Source organism: Geotrypetes seraphini, chromosome 4 (assembly GCF_902459505.1).
Source record: "Geotrypetes seraphini chromosome 4, aGeoSer1.1, whole genome shotgun sequence".
Taxonomy (NCBI): domain Eukaryota; kingdom Metazoa; phylum Chordata; class Amphibia; order Gymnophiona; family Dermophiidae; genus Geotrypetes; species Geotrypetes seraphini.
The window spans coordinates 190,592,302-190,611,891 of NC_047087.1; the positions used below are offsets into that span (position 1 = coordinate 190,592,302).

The 19,590-nt window shown below is 41.0% G+C and overlaps 1 protein-coding gene across 2 annotated transcripts in view; it reads left to right on the top strand.

Moving 5' to 3' along the window:
• ADAMTS14 (ADAM metallopeptidase with thrombospondin type 1 motif 14) overlaps nucleotides 1-19,590 on the top strand; it is a 300,717-nt gene that overhangs the window by 214,028 nt on the left and 67,099 nt on the right. For both annotated transcript variants that reach the window (XM_033943070.1, XM_033943071.1), the window contains exons 10-13: nucleotides 2,455-2,568; nucleotides 13,199-13,347; nucleotides 16,824-16,999; nucleotides 18,843-18,976. In XM_033943070.1, the coding sequence (XP_033798961.1) occupies nucleotides 2,455-2,568; nucleotides 13,199-13,347; nucleotides 16,824-16,999; nucleotides 18,843-18,976 (573 nt within the window). The remainder of the gene's footprint in view (nucleotides 1-2,454; nucleotides 2,569-13,198; nucleotides 13,348-16,823; nucleotides 17,000-18,842; nucleotides 18,977-19,590) is intronic.

Here is a 19,590-nt window from a genome sequence, read left to right on the forward strand (position 1 = left end):
CAATCCTCAAATCCTCCTACCCCATCAATGGTCAGGATCAAAATGGCTTTTCAGTCCTCTAGCAGTAGACTTGCAGTTCTACACTTGTGCAAGACAGTCTTAAGGGGTCAGAGGAGCCATTTTGATCCTAGACTGCTGATGACATGGGGACAAATTTTTCCCCGTCCCCATGAGTTTTGTCACTGTCCCATTCCTGTAAGCTCTGCCTTAACCACACAAGCCTCATACACTTCTGATTTTAAAGTGTTTGAAGCTTGTGCAGATGAGGATGGAGCTTGCAGAAATGGGACAGGGACAGGAAAAGAACTCGGGGGACGGAAAGGGAAAATGAGTTCCCGCGGGAATGGGGAAAAATTTGTCCCTGTGTCATTCTCTACTGCTGGCAGAGAAGGTTCTTGAAATTGTCCCTGCCTCCAACTAGACACCAGAAATCCCTCAATAAGAGCAAGGGGGATGTCAGGGATGGAGGGAGCTATTCTGACTGCCAGAGAGGTCTTTTCAATGTTGGGGGGGGGGGCAGGGGGGAGAAGGTGGGTATAGTCAACTTGTGCATCTGCCCCTTGTTAGTGACCTCCCTTGTCTGAATTGGGAACTGGCATTTGAACCTGCCTCAGAGCAGGTGCAAAAGCAGACAGGGATTTTTTTAAAATATAATCTAGACATGCCTTCCTATTATAAAATCAGCCATATCCTCTTTAAATTTCTGCCTCTCAAGGATATACACATCCAAATAGTGACTGTTTGGACTCATATGTGAGGTAGATGTGTAAATGCTTATAAAATGATCTCCATAGTGGGAAATATGGAGAAAATGAGACACAAAACCAAGACTGGAGAACACAGCAGAGGCCAAACCAGCATGCCAGAAAAGGGAGATACCATATGAAAAGACATGTGGGGGTGGGGGGCAGGATTTTATAAGAGATGTGAGTGTGTGAAATAGTGTTAAAGGTCCATATTGCATAGATCATCCAGGTGGGAAGTGGAATATCCAGGTCCATGTATATTTTACAAAAGGCTCACTGAGCTTGGAAGCTTTTGTGAAATACATATAAGGAAATGCAGGAGCATATGTGTAGGTTAGAACACATCAGCAGGAAGAGCTATTTCAATAAGGAACACGTCCAAAAAAAAGTATGCAGTCATTTGGGATTTTGCCTGTTTAGGCATGGGCACTTTTCAGTGTAAGTGCTGACTTTGCAATCTACACAGTTGACCCATATTGAGCAGGCTAGGAGGGGATATTCAGTAGCCCTTAACTGGGCAGCAGCACTGAATCTCTCCTCTGACTGCTTAAATAATGAAGAAAATATTTTGGAAACTCACGACAGCAAAACCTTTAAAACAAGTTTTGTCATTTGATAATTTTTGACTTATTGTTCAGAGCGTTCAATTTTAACTTATCTTGATTATTGCAATTCGTTATTAATTGGAGTATCTGGAGTTCTGTTTTCTCTATGTATGTCATTTTTATTTCAATTTGTAAACTGCTTTGATACAATTTGCGGAAAATGATATAGCAAGTGAATAATAAACAATCACACCATTGAAAACCTGGATCTTCTCTGACCAGCAATAGTGAGCTTTTTAAAAACCATTTAACACTGCCAGATGAATATTGACTAGAAAAAAGAAAGGTCATCACTTGTTTACTATGGACACAGTATTCAAAGGGGCCCTTTTACTAAAGCTTTGTACCATTTGGCACTTATTCGTTATTGGAACAGATCTAATCCCAGATGTCCAAATTGTGCCCTGGACATATACTTAAATTTTTGATTAGATGGCATAAAACCATGCAGGTCATAAGCCCGCCCTAGTCCAGCCCACCCCACACCACGCATCTAACACACCCCCTTGAAATTTAGACAAACTACTGATCAACAGCATCGATATCTGTTTCAAAAATAGCGAAATGGAAGGGTATGGCAAGAAAAACATCCATTTTCTTTAGACATTTTTCTCTTCTGAAAATGAGCCCCCTAATCTTCTGTTTATTAATAGAACTGTGAATTCTTAATCTGATAATGTATTGCTTTCCATTTGTCTCTGTACATTCCTATATCTTCTGCAGTACCATGAATCACCACTGATCTATGGATTTCTCCATCTGATATATAGAAATGAAACAAAACATAAATGAAATATGATGATACTTTTTGCATTTAGTTAGTCCAATAAAAAAGGTATCACCTTATTCCATTTACGTTTTTTAAAATTTTTATTTCTATATATTACCTTTAAAAGTGGGCTAACAGCTATCACACCATTTTATCTGATATATATGGGTGCAGCTGCATGAAATTTACACTTTGACATGTTTATTCACAAAACATCACATTCGCTTTGGACAGTGGATGGGGAGGGAGAGAGTGCCGATAAGAATTTGTCACCTGTCCTGGCCACCATCTTGGATTACCTAATAAAATGACAAGACCATTCTTTGTTCTGCAGTTCAGAACCTTTGACACCTGCAAGCAACTGTGGTGCAGCCACCCAGATAACCCGTACTTCTGCAAAACCAAAAAGGGTCCTCCATTGGATGGGACAGAGTGTGCCTCAGGAAAAGTAAGTACAGCACTGCGATTTCCATGTGGATCAAACAGTTATTGTGTACAGACTTTTGTATGGGAGAAAGCAAGACAAAAAATTAATGTGTGAGAATTTCATGACGACTAGTTTCCTTCTTTGATACAGAAATTTGTGCAGCCGGAAACTAGGCAGAAAACAGAATAAGCGGGAGACCACGGGGATTAACTATTGGCGGGCCACCTTTAAAAATGCTCCGTGTCAATTAATGGCATGACAGCTTTAAAAAAGCAAGAGGGTACTCCATAAAACTAATAACCAGTTGACTGTATTTATTTTTATTTATTTATTTTAAAAAAATGTATAGCCCCCTGCATTTACAGTTCTGCGTGGGTTAAAAAAGAAAGTGTTTTTTTTTTTTATTCAAGCAACACATAGGACCCCTTTTACAAAGCCAAATGTCATCTTATTTCATTTATGTTTTGTTTCATTTCTATATATCGGATAGAAAAATCCATAGATCAGAGGTGATTCGTGGTACTGGGAAAGATATTCCTATGGGCTGCATCGCATTTGCTGTGCTGCAACTCATTACTGAGGCTTTGTAAAAGGGGCCCATAATTAGACTATGGGATCCATTACTGGAGGATGTTATTAAGGTAACTAACAAAGCCCAAGAAGTATACTTATTAAATACTAGTATACATATGGATGCCCCCCCATACACCAGCCATAGCGCTGATGTAAGTGGGGGTAGCTGAATGTAGCAGGTAAGTGGGCAACTTACTTTATTCTGTAAGCTGCTTGCCTAAATGTTCGCCCTGTAAATGGATTGCTCATATTCCGTCCATGTGAACATCGCCTTACAAATAAGTGCTATATGCCAATTGGATGCCTGTTTGTAGCATACTATTTAGGAGTACAAATGACACTTTCACAGGAACCTAAATGTTAGTATTCTGTATATTTAGGTGCACAGTAAGGTCCGGATTCTGTATGGGATGCCCGGTCTGAGAAGCCGCCTAAGCGGCTTTTGAGAATCGCACACGGGCGTCCTATACAGAATCGAACTTAAGCACGCCTAAAAGAACCCGATTCTTTAACTGATGGCCATGTTACAGATGCCGGTTAGAGAATTGGGTTGCCGCTGAGCTTATCATGGCAAGGCAAATGTTTAGCGGCAAACCATCCCACCCCCTGCGAAGACTACAGACAGGAGGGATGTCCATTCCCTCCTGCCAGAAACCCCCCTTAACATTGTGCGGCAGGAGGGTTGCCCAGTCCCTCCTACACGGCAGCCCCTCCCCCGAATGAACGCAACAGGAGGGATGCCCAGTCCCTCCTGCCCGGCACCCCTCCAATGATCACGGCAGGAGGGATGCCTAATCATATCCCCTCTAAGTCTCCTCTTCTCCAGGGAAAAGAGACCCAGTTTCTCCAATCTCTCAGCATATGAGAGGTTTTCCATCCCATTTATCAAGCGTGTCGCTCTCCTCTGAACCCTCTCGAGTAACGCCATATCCTTCCTAAGGTATGGAGACCAATATTGGACGCAGTATTCCAGATGCGGGCGCACCATCGCCCGATACAATGGCAGGATAACTTATTTCGTCCTTGTTGTAATACCCTTCTTGATTATGCCTAGCATTCTATTTGCTTTCTTAGCGGCTGCTACGCACTGTGCCGTCGGCTTCATTGTCATGTCCACCATTACCCCCAAGTCCCTTTCTTGGTTACTCTCATTCAATAATATCCCTCCCATCGTATAGTTGTACCTCGGGTTTCTGTTTCCAACATGCAATACTTTACATTTTTCAACGTTGAACTTCATCTGCCATCTCGCCGCCCATTCCCCCAATTTGTTCAAGTCCCTTTGCAATTCTTCGCATTCCTCTTTAGTCCCAGCTCCACTAAATAGTTTTGTATCGTCCGCAAATTTTATTATCTCACACTCCGTGCCTGTTTCTAGATCATTTATGAATATATTAAATAGCAGCGGCCCGAGCACTGAGCCCTGCGGAACACCACTCGTGACCCTAATCCAGTCCGAGTAGTAGCCCTTCACCCCTACCCTCTGTTTCCTACCCGCCAACCAGTTTCTGATCAACGTATTGTATCAACCTGAAGGAAAGACTAACCTCCCCTGGCCTAGGAAAACAGGGAAGCATTGAGTCATTGGCAACAGCATCTGGAGCTAGAGAGAGCTAGACATTGGTGGAGTCGAGTGAGGGATTGTCTCAGCAGGAGGATTGCGAAGATCTGCAACGTGACATAAATACACTTGAGAAATGGGCTGCAACATGGCAAATGAGGTTCAACGTGGATAAGTGTAAGGTGATGCATGTCAGTAACAAAAATCTTATACACAAATATAGGATGTCCTGGGCTGCTAGGAATGATAAAGAAGGGGATCACGAACAGATCAGAGAAGGTTATCATGCCGCTGTAACGGGCCATGGTGCGCCCTCATCTGGAGTACTGCATCCAGCACTGGTCGCCGTACATGAAGAAGGACACGGTACTACTCGAAAGGGTCCAGATAAGAGCAACTAAAATGGTTAAGGGGCTGGAGGAGTTGCCGTACAGCGAGAGATTGGAGAAACTGGGCCTCTTCTCCTTCGAAAAGAGGGGACTGATAGGGGACATGATCAAAACATTCAAGATACTGAAGGGAATAGACTTAGTAAAGACAAGTTGTTTACCCTCTCCAAGGTAGGGAAAATGAGAGGGCACTCTGTAAAGTTAAAAAGGGATAGATTCCGTACAAATGTAAGGAAGTTCTTCTTCACCCAGAGAGTGGTGGAACACTGGAACGCTCTTCCGGAGGCTGTTATAGGGGAAAACACCCTCCATGGATTCAAGACAAAGTTAGACAAGTTCCTGCTGAACCGCAACGTACGCAGGTAGGGCTGGTCTCAGTTAGGACACTGGTCTATGACCTAGGGGCTGCCTCCTGAGCGTACTGCTGGGAACGATGGACTGGTCTGGCCCACAGCGGCAAGTCTTATGTTCTTAACCCCCAGTCATTGAGAGTCATGAAATCATTTTGGAAAGTGCTAAGACGATTTGTCTGAGGACAGTTTGAATACCACTCAAATTTTGAACCACAGTATTATTAGGCTACCATTTGAGCGTAAAAGTCACAGCAGTCTCAATCGCCGGTTATTATTCCCTCATTTAAATATGCTATCCTTATTATAGTGGATCCTTGGCATGCTCGTTTGTTTATAAACTCAATATTATAACCAGCTTCAACACAGGATCAACCTTTTCTTTTATACTTTTTTTTTCTTATTTTTATACTTTAATGCAATAAAGTCACTTATCTGTATACTTAACTGTTGTGAGGGCTTTGGTTTCAAGCAGCGTTCCTCTCTCCACATACCAGTTTTTCTACGTATTCATCATCATAGGACTCTTAGGGACCCCTGAAGAAGACATCTTGTCGAAACGCAGACAGTGTTTGGTCCTGTACTACTAGCAGACTAGGTCCTTTTGATTTTTATGTGGATTATTTTTTCATGTGGATTATTTTATTGTATATTCGGAACTTTGATTCTTCCATTAAAGTCCATTTCAGGATCATCGTCACTCCACAGTGTTTTCTTGGTTTCTCTTGGACTCTTCTCTGTGGATTTCCTGGGGTCAATTCTCTTTGGTTTGTGTTAACGGTTATGAGGAACATTTTAGGAATCGTGATAAACTGTTTATGGATGGGAAGGGGTGTGTTTTTCCTGATGTGTGTATAGATACACAAGCAAAAGGAAGCAGTTTTTGTAGATGCTTCTGGAGGTTCCGGGCCTTGGCAGTAGTTTATTCTTATGTTTTCCCTATAAATATGCAATCCAGTATAAAAATAAATGTTACATTTTCGATGACCCAAAATAGTTAAGAGCTTTTCTAATAGTAGATGTCTAGTTATTGTGATCTAAGGTGTGGGTATGGGGAATGTGTTGATGATAGTTCAAAGCTGGGGGTTTTCTATCTGGGGATGACAGTCTTAGATATAAGGATCAAATATAATTTAATATATGCTTCATATTTCCTAACTGAATCTCCCTCAGATGTTTGGGGGCTTATAGGAAATTGTTCACCCTTTTTTTGCTTTATATTTTATGCATGAATATGCTTATAAAATAAGCAGATGTATAAAAATCAACGATCTACGAGGTGCTAGAATTTGACCTGTTATAGTCCATAAAGAAAAGTAGCATAGATGCCAATAAGGTATGTTCTTTGCACTTTAAATAGGCACTCCATAGAATAATCCTCCATGAAATATTCATGGCTCAGTGTATTGGCTGCCTCCTTTCTTGAGTTTGGCTGCCTTCCATTAGGGTCATGGATTTGCTTACAGATTTGGCTCCAGGGATTTGTTTGTATCTCTTTCATCCTATTGTATCCTCTATATGGGAAAATCTGATCTAATTTTAGATTTTCCTTCCTGATTTTCTCTGTATCTTGTTTTGTATTTATCCTTGTTTTCATTTTAACATATTGTAAACCATAAAGTCTGTTTACGCTAAAGAGTTGTTTCAAAAGTGTCTTATAGAAAATTTGAGCAATACATCTGAAACTTTAACTCAAATTTACTCTGCCCAATATAAATGACAAATTCATATTACATTTTGACTGTTTCACAGCTACTACAAATATCTACAGGAGCAGAGAGCTTGGGCTCCCTCTTGCCCCGATGGAGTTGGGAAGTCGCCGGGGCAAGAGGGCTTGGGCTCCCTCTTGCCCCGATCTTAGTCGGGGGTTGGGCAGTCGCCGGGCCAGGACGGCTTGGCCTCCCAACTGGCCCAATCTTAGTCGGGGATTGGGCAGTCGCCGAACCAGGAGGGCTTGGGCTCCCTCCTGGCCCGATCGTTATCGGCGGGGGGAGGGTTTGAAGATCGCCGGGGCAAGAGGGCTTGGGCTCCCTCTTGCCCCGATTGGTGGGGGGGGGGGATTCTGTAACCCGTGTTGTTTTTGACAGACACCGGTTACAGAATCCAGCTTTCAGGCGAAGGACTGGCTCCTCCTTCACCTAAAAGCTCTAGTTTTGGGCGTTTGGGAGTTAGGCTTTTTTTAGGTTGATTATATGTTGTTAGTGTAGACGTAGTGGTGGTCTGGGCGTTTAAACAGCTGAACGTAGAGGCAGGCCATTATAAAAAAAACCCTCCTTTTGGACGTTTTTTTTTTATAATGGACATTTTCCCTGCTTCTACTTTCAACGTTTAAGGTCTTAAGCCAAAAGGGGACTTAGACATTTTTTTTAATTATGCCCCTCAAAGTGTATTTTTAAAGCTTTTTGGAATAGTATGGCATGGATTGAATCATCTTACAAATCTCTATAAATAGCTGTATAGGTTATAGATGATTTAAGGTTTATAAGCAAACTTCTGGTAAATTTGTTTTACTGACTATGGGATCCTTTTACTAAAGGCTCCTTTTACAAAGGTGCGCTAGCGTTTTTAGCGCGCGCTACCTGAAAAACTACTGCCTGCTCAAGAGGAGGCGGTAGCAACTAGCGCACGCGGCATTTTAGTGCACGCTATTCTGCACATTAAGGCCGTAATGCACCTTTGTAAAAGGAGCCCTAAGTGCGCTAGCCATTTGAGCGCACGCTAAATGCTAACACATCTATAGAATATAATGGACGCGTTAGCGTTTAGCGCATGCTAATATTTAGCAATGAGAGGGCATAGGATGAAATTAAGAGGTGATAGGCTGCGGGGTAATCTGAAGAAATACTTTTTTTTACGGAAAGGATGGTAAATGCATGGAACAGTCTCCCGGAAGAGGTGGTGGAAAGAGAGACTGTATCTGAATTCAAGAGGGCCTGGGATAGGCACGTGGGATCTCTCGGAGAGAGAAAGAGATAATGATTACTGTAGATGGGCAGACTAGATGGGCCATTTGGCCTTTATTTGCCTGTGTTTCTAACTTGACACATACTAGAAGTCTAATACTAATATACAGTACAAAATACACAGTTTACAGGTTACAATTTGCCATAATTATCCTTACAGTGCAAGTTTTCCAATACAAGTTTTATCCTAAATTGACACATACATGTCACTGGCAACAGATAGATTTTACAAAGGTGCCACCAGGCATGCTCTTTGTATGTGTGTGTGTGTTTTATGTGTATGTCTGAGACTTAAGAGTAGAGAAGACAGGAGAGGCAGTTTCAAAGAAGCAATAACTGTATTTCAATAGATCAATATTTCTATACTGCAGATGCAGATGTTTCAGTGTGCTTTGTGTAGTTTAATTTGGGGGTTAGCGTTATATATTGTTGTTAAGATTATATTGTGCATTTATGAAGAATGAATGGAAGAAATGGCATTACAATGAGTACTGTTATTATGGGGGCGGAGTCTGGGGCGGAGCTTGGGCAACCCCAAACAAAAAGGCATTCTGCTTCCTATGATAAGTGCGTGCCACCTTACGCATTTAGTATTTCAGAACAGTCCAATTCGTGAGCCGTAATGCTTTAAAACACACTGTAGAATGGGCTTTAATTCACCTCAGTGGTTTGAACTAAAACAGCATCTGTCAGATTTTATTGAATATGTGTCAAGAAGAGACCTCTATTTTGTGCTTTATGGGCTCTAAAAAAACTTATTTGGAAGTGCCAAAATTAGACATAGAAAGTGGAGCCCTTATACTCTCCAATATTGGGCTTTTTATTGGTCACAAAGACCTGAATTTAATTATCGCAGGCTAGATCAGATAAAACTGCAGCTACTTTTCCTTTTGCCCACATACTACCCTTTTGGTTCTGTAGAATGGAAAATGGTTGGTTGGTTTGTTTGTTTTTCCTTCTCTCTCATGGAAAGTTATAGAAACTGTCCTATACCGCACCATTTCCTTTTACTCTGGCCATTGGAACTGGAACGGGATAAAAGCCAGCATGTGCATTTCTTTTGCATTCAACAAAAGACAGTGTCTAAAGCCCAGAAAGGAAACACCACCTCAACACACACCCATAGAAAGGAATGAGAAATCAGAAAAGATGTTACAGTTGAACCAAATGACATATTAAAAAATTTGTCAGGTACCACGCCAGCCTGCCAGTCAGAGATAGGAACTTTGGCCTAGAATCTTTACATGGTGCCGTTGTCAGCGACTGCCGATCATGTGTTAATCATGCAATGGTGCCCTTTAGAGAATCATGCCTCTGGCAAAAAAGGTGCCAGAAATGTAGGTCTAGGTTTTCAAGGCTTACATTTCTGGCACCTACCTTTGACGTGAATCACGCCTCCAGAGACACCTACTGGCACCTAGCACCAGTTCCAGCGTTAGCCATGCTTATAGAGGTGTTGGGCACCATTAGGCACTGGTGTAGTAAGGGGGAGAGGGGGGGAGGGAGTTCACCGTGGGTGCAGTTTTGGTGAGGGCGCAGGCACCCCTCCTCCTCTCCACCCCCCCTGCTCCTTCCCTGCCCCTCCCACTGCTGCACATGGGTGCCACTCCCCTTCCCCCATACCTCTGTAATGTTCCGGCGTGAGTAGCAACCCCCAACCTGCCGTCGCGCCAGTATCGGCTCTTCCTCTAGCGTCTAGGAAGTGACATCAGAGGAAGAGCCGATGCTGACGCAACAGCAGGTTGGGGGTTGCTGCTTGTGGCAAGAATGTTAAGAGGTATGGGGGGAAGGGAAGTGGGATGCGCCTGCGGCAGGAGGGGTAGGAAAGGAGCATGTGGAGGTGGGGGTGGAGAAGAGGGCGGGGAAGTGGCGCCACCACCCTGTGCACCACTTACCCTTTCTATGCCACTGTATCAGTCATTATTATGCATTTGCTAATTAAGGGCCTCTTCTATTAAACTGCGCTAGCAGTTTCTAGTGCAGGGAGCCACAATGAATGGCTCACGCCGCTCCCGACGCTCATAAAGTTCCTATGAGTGTCGGGAGCAGCGCAGTTTAATAGAAGAGGGAGTAAGGGTCCCTTTTTCTAAATTACATTACGTTAACGCACATTTAATATGGGGCGGAAAAGGCTTACTGCATAATGCATTGAAGCATTGTGCAGTAATTTGCCTCTCAGTGTGCACTAATCGCGTGCTTTTTTTGTTATTTTTTTTTAGGGAGGGACTTCTCAAGGGCAGGGAAATAGACATGAAAGTGTTATCCAGCTAACACAGAGATCTCAAAGTCCCTCCTTGAGGGCCGCAATCCAGTCAGATTTTCAGGATTTCCCCAATGAATATGCACTGAAAGCAGTGTATGCACATAGATCTCATGCATATTCATTGGGGAAATCCTGAAAACCCGACTGGATTGCGGCCCTCAAGGAGGGATTTTGAGACCCCTGAGCTAACACATTCGCATGAACATGCACTAACCGAATAATGCAGAGTTAATGCAGGAGCAGCTAGCACCTTCTAAATAGGAGGCGGTACGGGCCCGATTCTATATATGTTGCCTAAAAATTCAACGCCTAGTTCGGTGCTATGCACAAATCTATAAAAGTTAGATGCCCTTTGTAGAATCACGCTAAGCGTTCTAACATTTAGGTGCACCCTATTATGCCAGGGTTTTCTTGGCCTCAACGTAGGGTTTAAATCAACAACTATTCATACTTATCCCTCACAGTTATTTCTACTTCTCAAAGGACCTTCAGAGATATTTATCTGTTAGTGTACAGCAAAATCTTTTTAGCTAAATCACCAGATCATCTTCTTGAGTCCTGAGAGTTATTCATTCAATCAACCATTGTATCTCTTCTTATCAAAAATTTAGTCAAGCACTTATTTGAATTGTATCGGGGGGGGGGGGGGGGAGGGGGTATTTTGCATTGCTGCACAAATTCATGTTTCACTCCTCTGGGGCTCTCTCAAGGCAAATCCCCCTTTTTGCGTGACTCTCTTCAATCTACTTATCCCTTATGTTACCATATGTGTTGCTTATGTTACATAGGGTTACCATATGTGTTGCAGTCTAAGAAAAGATACCAAGTCTTAGTGCACACTTACTTGTGAATCAAGGCAGCAATGTCAGTTGGATTCTGTTTATAAGTTGAATTATATTGTTAATTGAAATGATATATCTCTGGAAAATGAAATGATAGAAAAATGTGGTTTGTTGCATTTGAATCAGCCTCTTCTTGATTACTTAGCCAGCTAAATAACTCATTTTCTAAGACTTGGTCCCTTTTCTTGGATTATGACACATATGGCTCCAGAAAAAGAAGGACAGATTGAGACATCCGGGTTTTACTTCAGTTGATAGCAATAGAAGTAAAACCCGGATGTCTCAATCCGTCCTCTTTTTTCTGGAGCCATATGATTACCCTACCTAAATGCCTGCACTTAAGTTAGGCATCCAACAGCTCCTAACTCAAAAACAGACACCTAACTCAAAAACATGCCCACAATTTGCCCCTAATCATGCCTACTTTTAACTATGCTCTTTGCACTAGGCGCCTAACTAGTAGAATCATGCCCTTCAAGACAGGCGTCTAACTTTCAATTAACTCCAAATAGTGCCAATTAAAGGGTGTTTTGCTGATTATCGCCTCCAATTTAGTCTGTTAATTAAGTTAGGCACCTACTTTGGCTAGGTGTGCCAATGTAGGTGCTTAATTTTAGGTACTTTATAGAATCTGGGGGTAAGTGTTCCCACATTATCTTATTTCAGGTAATCCATGCTAGTGCAAATATTAGCACACAACCTGAAAAAAAAAATGAAAACTGCCTTACATACTGTTGCATTAGTAATGTGTTTAGTGTACAGGAAAGTCAACCTGTTAATACATGCTAAGTTGAAAATATTTGTTTAATTATCCTATCAACCCAGTAGTTCTAAAGCAATTTCTTGATCTGGATTGGATGTGGTTTTGAGGCTTAATTTTGTGATAAGTCCATTTCCTCTTTTTTTTTTTTTAATTGAAATTTTACAAATACAAAAGTATAAGAATAAAACAAAACAATAAACTGCAGATACCAAAATATACATAATAATATGCAAAATATAGTATAGTTAATATACAAAGTAAAGTTAATTGGGATTTACATGAGTCTTTACATATTCATCAAGAGGGATCCAAATTTTTGTGAATCTGGCTATGTTATTATTTCCTCATACTTTCTGATGACACAAAGGTGATTCCAATATTTGTAAAAATTAAGTCTAGAATTGTCTTTCCAATTGCAAACAATATGGTGGATAGCTAAGGCAATATTGAAATCAAATATTTTTTAATATAACGGTGGTATTGATATATCTGGATTAGAGGAACACAATATGATTGATTTATATGCCATGGGCAACTAATTAATATTCATGTTTAAAATTGAGCAGATTTTGGACCAAATGTCTGACCAATAAACTTGTAAGTTAAGGCATTCATATAAGAGGTGTATTAGAGTCCCAGGTTGCTATTGGCATGACCAACAGAGCTCTGAAGTCACATGTAACACTTTAACCATTTTAGCATTTTAGTAAAAGGGTCCCTTAAGCAACAAGACTATAGGTACAGGAATGCTTTTAGAAGTCATAAGTTAAATAACAATAACTGGGAATGACTCAATTAAAACTTCTCATCAGCTGCCAGCCCCTGATGTCTTCTCAGTTGGGTCAGTTATGAGGTTTCCTTTTTAGACCATGTGTTGGTGTTGGAGGCTGACATTATTAAACAGCAGCTTAGCTTAAATGTATAATGTCTGTCTTGCTTGCTCCTAGTGGTGTTTTAAAGGTCACTGTATCTGGAAGACCTTTGACCAGCCCTACAGCCAAGATGGGAGCTGGAGCACCTGGTCCAGATTCAGCTCATGCTCCCGGACGTGTGGAGGAGGGGTGCGTTCACGCAGCCGGCAGTGCAACAACCCACCGTAAGTAATACGGTAACCACCGTGCCCGGTACACAAGAAATCTAGAAACGCCATTCATTCAAAACAGCAAGTAAGGGCTAGAAGGATTTATTCTTTACTAGGAATTGCAAAATATTCAACTCTTCCTTCCCCTGGAACATAGGAATAAGTAGGAAAATCTCAGCTGATTTTGACAACTTATTTTTGTATCCTCCTCCATATCAGTAACTCTATATCTTTGTCCCATGCACCAGCTATGTTGTGTACACTTCACCCACAGAAGAATCTCTGCTGCGGGAAGTCTAAGTTGCTCATTCAAATTCTCTTAATTACTTTTTTTGCACACCACGATAATGTAGTTGATTGCTTTTCTTTCAAACTCATTACAGGGTCTATGTACTATTTTTTTTTAACCCCAAACAAACTTAGATCCCACCTATCTAAAATTTTAAAGAGCATTATGAAAATGTGTATTGATGTATTAATGTTGCTAATGTGGTATTAATACATCATATGTATGTGTGTTAGCAATAATGTGATCACGTTAAAAATGAATGCCTCTGTCGATTTTAAACATGCAAGAACCATGGGAATGAATGTGGTACTCTTTACCACATTTATAGTAGTTGGTGGTTTTTTTTTTATATAAAAGCTGTTCATATGTTATTGGGTAATTTGCATTTGAAATGCATTTGGGATTGCTTGCATCTTATTAGATGGATCATGTTCAAGAGTCATGTGGCAAAGAAGCATAAAATAAATGCAAAGATCAATATTCAACATGATTTAACCAGCCAATTCATATGATTAATTGGTTAAATCACCTGTTGGGGCCTAACTATCATTTTCAGTGGCACTCAACAAGTTAGTGCCACTGAAAATAACCAGTTAGCACTGAACTCAAAACGGGGGCATTCTGGGGGCAGAGTCAGCACTTTGTGGGTTAAGTGTTGATATTCAGAATTTAGGCCCTCTTTTAATAAGCCATGGTAGAAGTTTCTACCGAGGTCCGGGGCATTGAAGGCCTGATTTTGTATAGGATGCTGATATCAGTAGCTGCCTAAGAAGTAGCTGCCAATCGCCTACATTTAAGGCGTCTGTCTTGCATCTACAGAGATGCATACCCACAATTAAGCCCACCCAAGGTCACTTCCAGGTGAAACCACACCCATCTAAATCTGAGCATGCCCATCTTGGGCATGCTTAAGCATGGGTACGTAGCTCTACAGAGGTCTACAATGTAGGTGTCCTGCCTCGGACACTTTCTTCAACATATGTCCTGATTGGCTGCCAGATGGCGGTAGGACACCTATCGCCACCTGCAATCAGGATGCATGTTTCGAGAATCAGGCTCTAAATGCTCTGAAGATAAGAACATAAAAGTTGCCATACTGGGACAGACCTAAGGTCCATCAAGTATCCTATTCTCAGCAGTGGCCAGCCCAGGTCACAAGTATCTGGCAAGATCCCAAGGAAAACCCCCCAGATTTTATGCTGCTTATCCTAGGAATAAGCAGTAGATTTCCCCAAAGCTATCTCAATAATGGCTTATGGACTTTTGTTTTAGGAAATTATCCAAACCTTTTTAAATCCTGTTAAGCTACCTGCTTTCATCACATTCTCCAGCAACATATTCCAGAGTTTAATTACATGTTGAGTGAAGAAATATTTTCCCCCGTTCATTTTAAAATCTACTTACTCAGTAGCTTCATTGCATGCCTCCTAGTCCTAACATTTTTGGAAAGAGTAAACAAGCAATTCACATCTACCCATTCCATTCCACTCAGTATTTTGTAGATCTCTATCATAGTTGCCCTGAGCTATCTCTTCTCCAGGCTGAAGAGCCCTAGCCACTTTAGCCTTTCCTCATAGGGAAGTCATCCCATCCCTTTTATCATTTTCATCGCCTTTCTCTGTACCTTTTTTAATTCTGCTATATCTTTTTTGAGATACGGCAATCAGAATTGCACACAGTATACGAGGTGATGCATTATAACAGTTTCATCTTTGTTTTCCATTTCTTGCACTTGCTCACATTAAATGTCATCTACTATTTTGATGCCTAGTCTCATAAGGTCCTCTTGCAATTTTTCACAATCCTATTGCAACCTAACAACTTTGTGTCATCAGCAAACTTAATTATCTTACTAGTTAATCCCATCTCTAGATCATTGATAAATATGTTAAAAAGCAGCAGTCCCAGCACTGACCCCTGGGGGAACCCCACTATTTACCCTTCTCCATTGAGAATATTGACCGTTTAAACCTACTTTCTGTGTTCTATCTTTCAACCAGTTCTTAATACATAATAGGACATTACCTTCTATCCCATGACTTTCTAATTTCCTCAGAAGTCTTTCATGAGGTATTTTGTCAAATGCTTTTTGAAAATCCAAATATTTAATATCAATATCAATACTTTATCCATATGTTCACTCACCCCTTCAAAGGAATGCAGTAGATTGGTGAGGCAAGATTTCCCTTGACTAAAACCATGTTGACTTTGTCTCATTAATCCATGCTTATGTATGTGCTCTGTCATTTTATTTATTTATTTTTAAAATTTATACACTGCCATTTTGCCCAGCACCGACATCAGACTCACTGGTGTGTAATTTCCCAAATCACCTCTGGAACCCTTTTAAAAAATTTTGTGGGTCTTTAAAATACATACTGACAGGCACTTGGAGCACAACACTCCTGATATCATGGTCACAGAAAATAAAAACGTATGGTTAATTGATATGGCAATATCTAGTGAATTAGAAATGGTTCAGAAAAGAGCGACCAAAATGATAAAGGGGATGGAACTCCTCTCGTATGAGGAAAGACTAAAGAGGTTTGGGCTCTTCAGTTTGGAAAAGAAACACCTGAGGGGAGATTTCATTGAGCTCTACAAAATCCTGAGTGGTGTAGAATGGGTAAAAGCGAATCAATCTTTTACGCTTTCAAAAATATGAAGACTAGAGGACACTCAATGAAGTTATATAGAAATACCTTTAAAACAAATAGGAAGAAATATTTTTTCAATCAAAAAATAGTTAAGCTCTAGAACACATTGCCTGAAGAAGTATAACAGCAGTTAGTGTAGCTGGATTTAAAAATAAAGGTTTGGACAAATTCCTGTAGGAAAATTCCATAGTCTGCTATTGAGACAGACATGGAGAAGCCACTGTTTGCCCTAGGATTGTTAGCATGGAATTTTCCTATTACTTGGGTTTCTGCCAGGTGCTTGTGACCTGGATTTGCTACTGTGGAAACAAGATACTGGACTAGATGGACCTTTGATCTGATCCAATATGGCTATTTTTATGTTCAAATGGTTTTTGGACAATAATAATTGTGATCCAGCTATTTTCAAATGGATTCCCATTTTAAAATCATGACCTGAATATCTGGAGGATAAAAATCTTCAAAATGCTTGATAACTTCTGTTCCAAAACACAACTCACACTTACTTTTCCATTTCTTTTGTTCTCAATTTCTTCATTATCCAGCTCAGCCTATGGAGGCCGTGAATGTCCTGGAGCCAGCTATGAATACCAGGTGTGCAATAGTGAAGAGTGTCGAGGACCCTTTGAGGACTTCCGTGCCCAACAGTGCTCCCATCGCGATTCATACTATATTTACCAGGGTTCTAAACATATCTGGCTACCTCACGAGTATCCTGATGGTAAGAGGGGAGAAGGAGAACAGATACTGGGAAAGAGCAGAAATTGTTACATCAAAACAGGCAGTCCAGATAAAGATTTCCGTCGTCCAGAATTCATAGCATTAGAGGCACGTCTCATGGGTCCAGGCTGGGTAGATATATTGTAGGTATTCTTTACTGGGAATAGATTGGGAGTGTCTTTTTTTAGACCATGACTTTGGAGAAAAAAACCTGATGGGTTTCATTGCTGAGAGTTCGAGTTTTGCAGCTTCACAGTACAAGATCTGTTCAAAAGGTTCCAGGACAGTTTGAATTGCGCACCAAAAGGAAGTTCTTTTGAGATGCGCTAGGTGGCATTCAGTAGCTTGAAACCTCAGAAGTATCCTCTTTTTTTTCATTTGTTGATATGTTTCGTCTCCAAGCTACAGCAGTTTTTGTGAAAGCGTGTTTTCGTTATCAGCTATTTTTAATCATGTGTGACCGCAATGAGCAGCTCTACAGCGTGAAGTTCTGTTTTAAATTGGGTAAGACTGCTCTGAAACTTATAAAATGTTGAAAGTGGCTTATGGGGAAAATGTCATGGAAGTGTTTTGAATGGTATTTACACTTCAAAAGTGGTCATGAATCAGAGGAAGACTATTCGTGAACTAGAAAACCATCAATGTCAACTGATGATGATCATGTTGATCAAGTGAGGGTTCTTGTGCATGCTAATCAGTGAACAATGCTGCAACTGTCAAAAAACTATTAACATCACTTTGACGTTTGACCGAACTTGCCAAGTTTTTTTTAGTATTGGCATTGTTTTGGTTCTCCATTGAGACGATTGAGCTTTGGTTTTCAAGACATAACTGTAGACCCATGTCTCATCACCAGATATAACTTTATCAAGAAATGTTTGGTCTTCATTTGCCTGCTCAAGAAAATTGTGAAAGATCTGACGCGGTTGTTCTTCTGGTTGTTGGTCATCAACCATGGAACAAACTATGCCACGACACGAGACATCCCCAACGTCTCTGTTAGAATGTTGTGGCATGAACCAATGGAGATGTTGCATTCTTCTTCTAATTCTCTAACTGTTAGAGAATTAGAAGAAGAATGCAACATCTCCATTGGTTCATGCCACAACATTCTAACAGAGACGTTGGGGATGTCTCGTGTCGTGGCATAGTTTGTTCCATGGTTGATGACCAACAACCAGAAGAACAACCGCGTCAGATCTTTCACAATTTTCTTGAGCAGGCAAATGAAGACCAAACATTTCTTGATAAAGTTATATCTGGTGATGAGACATGGGTCTACAGTTATGTCTTGAAAACCAAAGCTCAATCGTCTCAATGGAGAACCAAAACAATGCCAATACTAAAAAAAACTTGGCAAGTTCGGTCAAACGTCAAAGTGATGTTAATAGTTTTTTGACAGTTGCAGCATTGTTCACTATAAGTTTCTGCCACAAGAACAAGCTGTCAACCAAAATTACTATCTGAAAGTGTTGAAATGACTCTGAGAGAATCAGGAGGAAGCGACCCAAACTTTGGAGGGAGCAGTCATGGTTCCTGCATCACAACAATACGCCTGCTCATGCTGCTGTCAAAATTCACAAATTTTGCACAAAATACACGATGACAGTTCTTCCCCAGCTACCTTTACTCTCCTGACTTGGCCGCTGCTGACTTCTTGTTTCCTAAACTTTGAAGGTGACCCAATGGAACAAGTTGTAAGATGGTTTAATACATTTTTATAAAATCAGTCCTGGAACTTTTTGGACAGACCTCATAGTCTCAACAACTTTCACCATATTTTCATTGCACAGGTAATATTTGGTGTTTATGTTTCCATTTCAGTTCTGATTTTCTTATTGCAGATGCACAGAAGTGTGAACTCATTTGTCAGTCCAATGAAACAGGGGAGGTGGTTTTTATGAATCAAGTGGTACATGATGGCACAAGGTGTAGCTATAATGATCCCTACAGTGTCTGTGCCAGAGGAGATTGTGTGGTAAGAGCTATTTCTGGTATGTAATTTTGTTGTGCATCTAATTCTAAATCTTAAACCATAGTTCCAAACAGTCTCTTACAATATATAACTTCTTGCAAGATCTTCAGAAGTGCTTCCCATGAGCTCTCGATTCTGCTCCACAAGATGTAATGCACTGTCATTTGATCGAGCAAATTTTTTAAAATAGTTAATTCATAAGAACATAAGCAATGCCTCTGCTGGGTCAGACCAGAGGTCCATCATGCCCAGCAGTCCGCTCACGCGGCGGCCCATCAGGTCCAGGACCTGTATAGTAATCCTCTATCTATACTCTTCCATCCCCTTTTCCTTCAGGAAATTATCTAATCCCTTCTTGAACCCCAAAACCATACTCTGTCCTATCACACTCTCTGGAAGTGCATTCCAGGTGTCCATCATCCTTTGGGTGAAGAAGAACTTCCTAGCATTTGTTCTGAATCTGTCCCCTCTTAATTTTTCCAAATGCCCTCTCGTTCTTGTAGTTTTCGAACGTTTGAAGAATCTGTCCCTCTCCACATTCTCCATGCCCTTCATGATCTTGTAAGTCTCTATCATGTCCCCTCTAAGTCTCCTCTTTTCCAGGGAAAAGAGCCCCA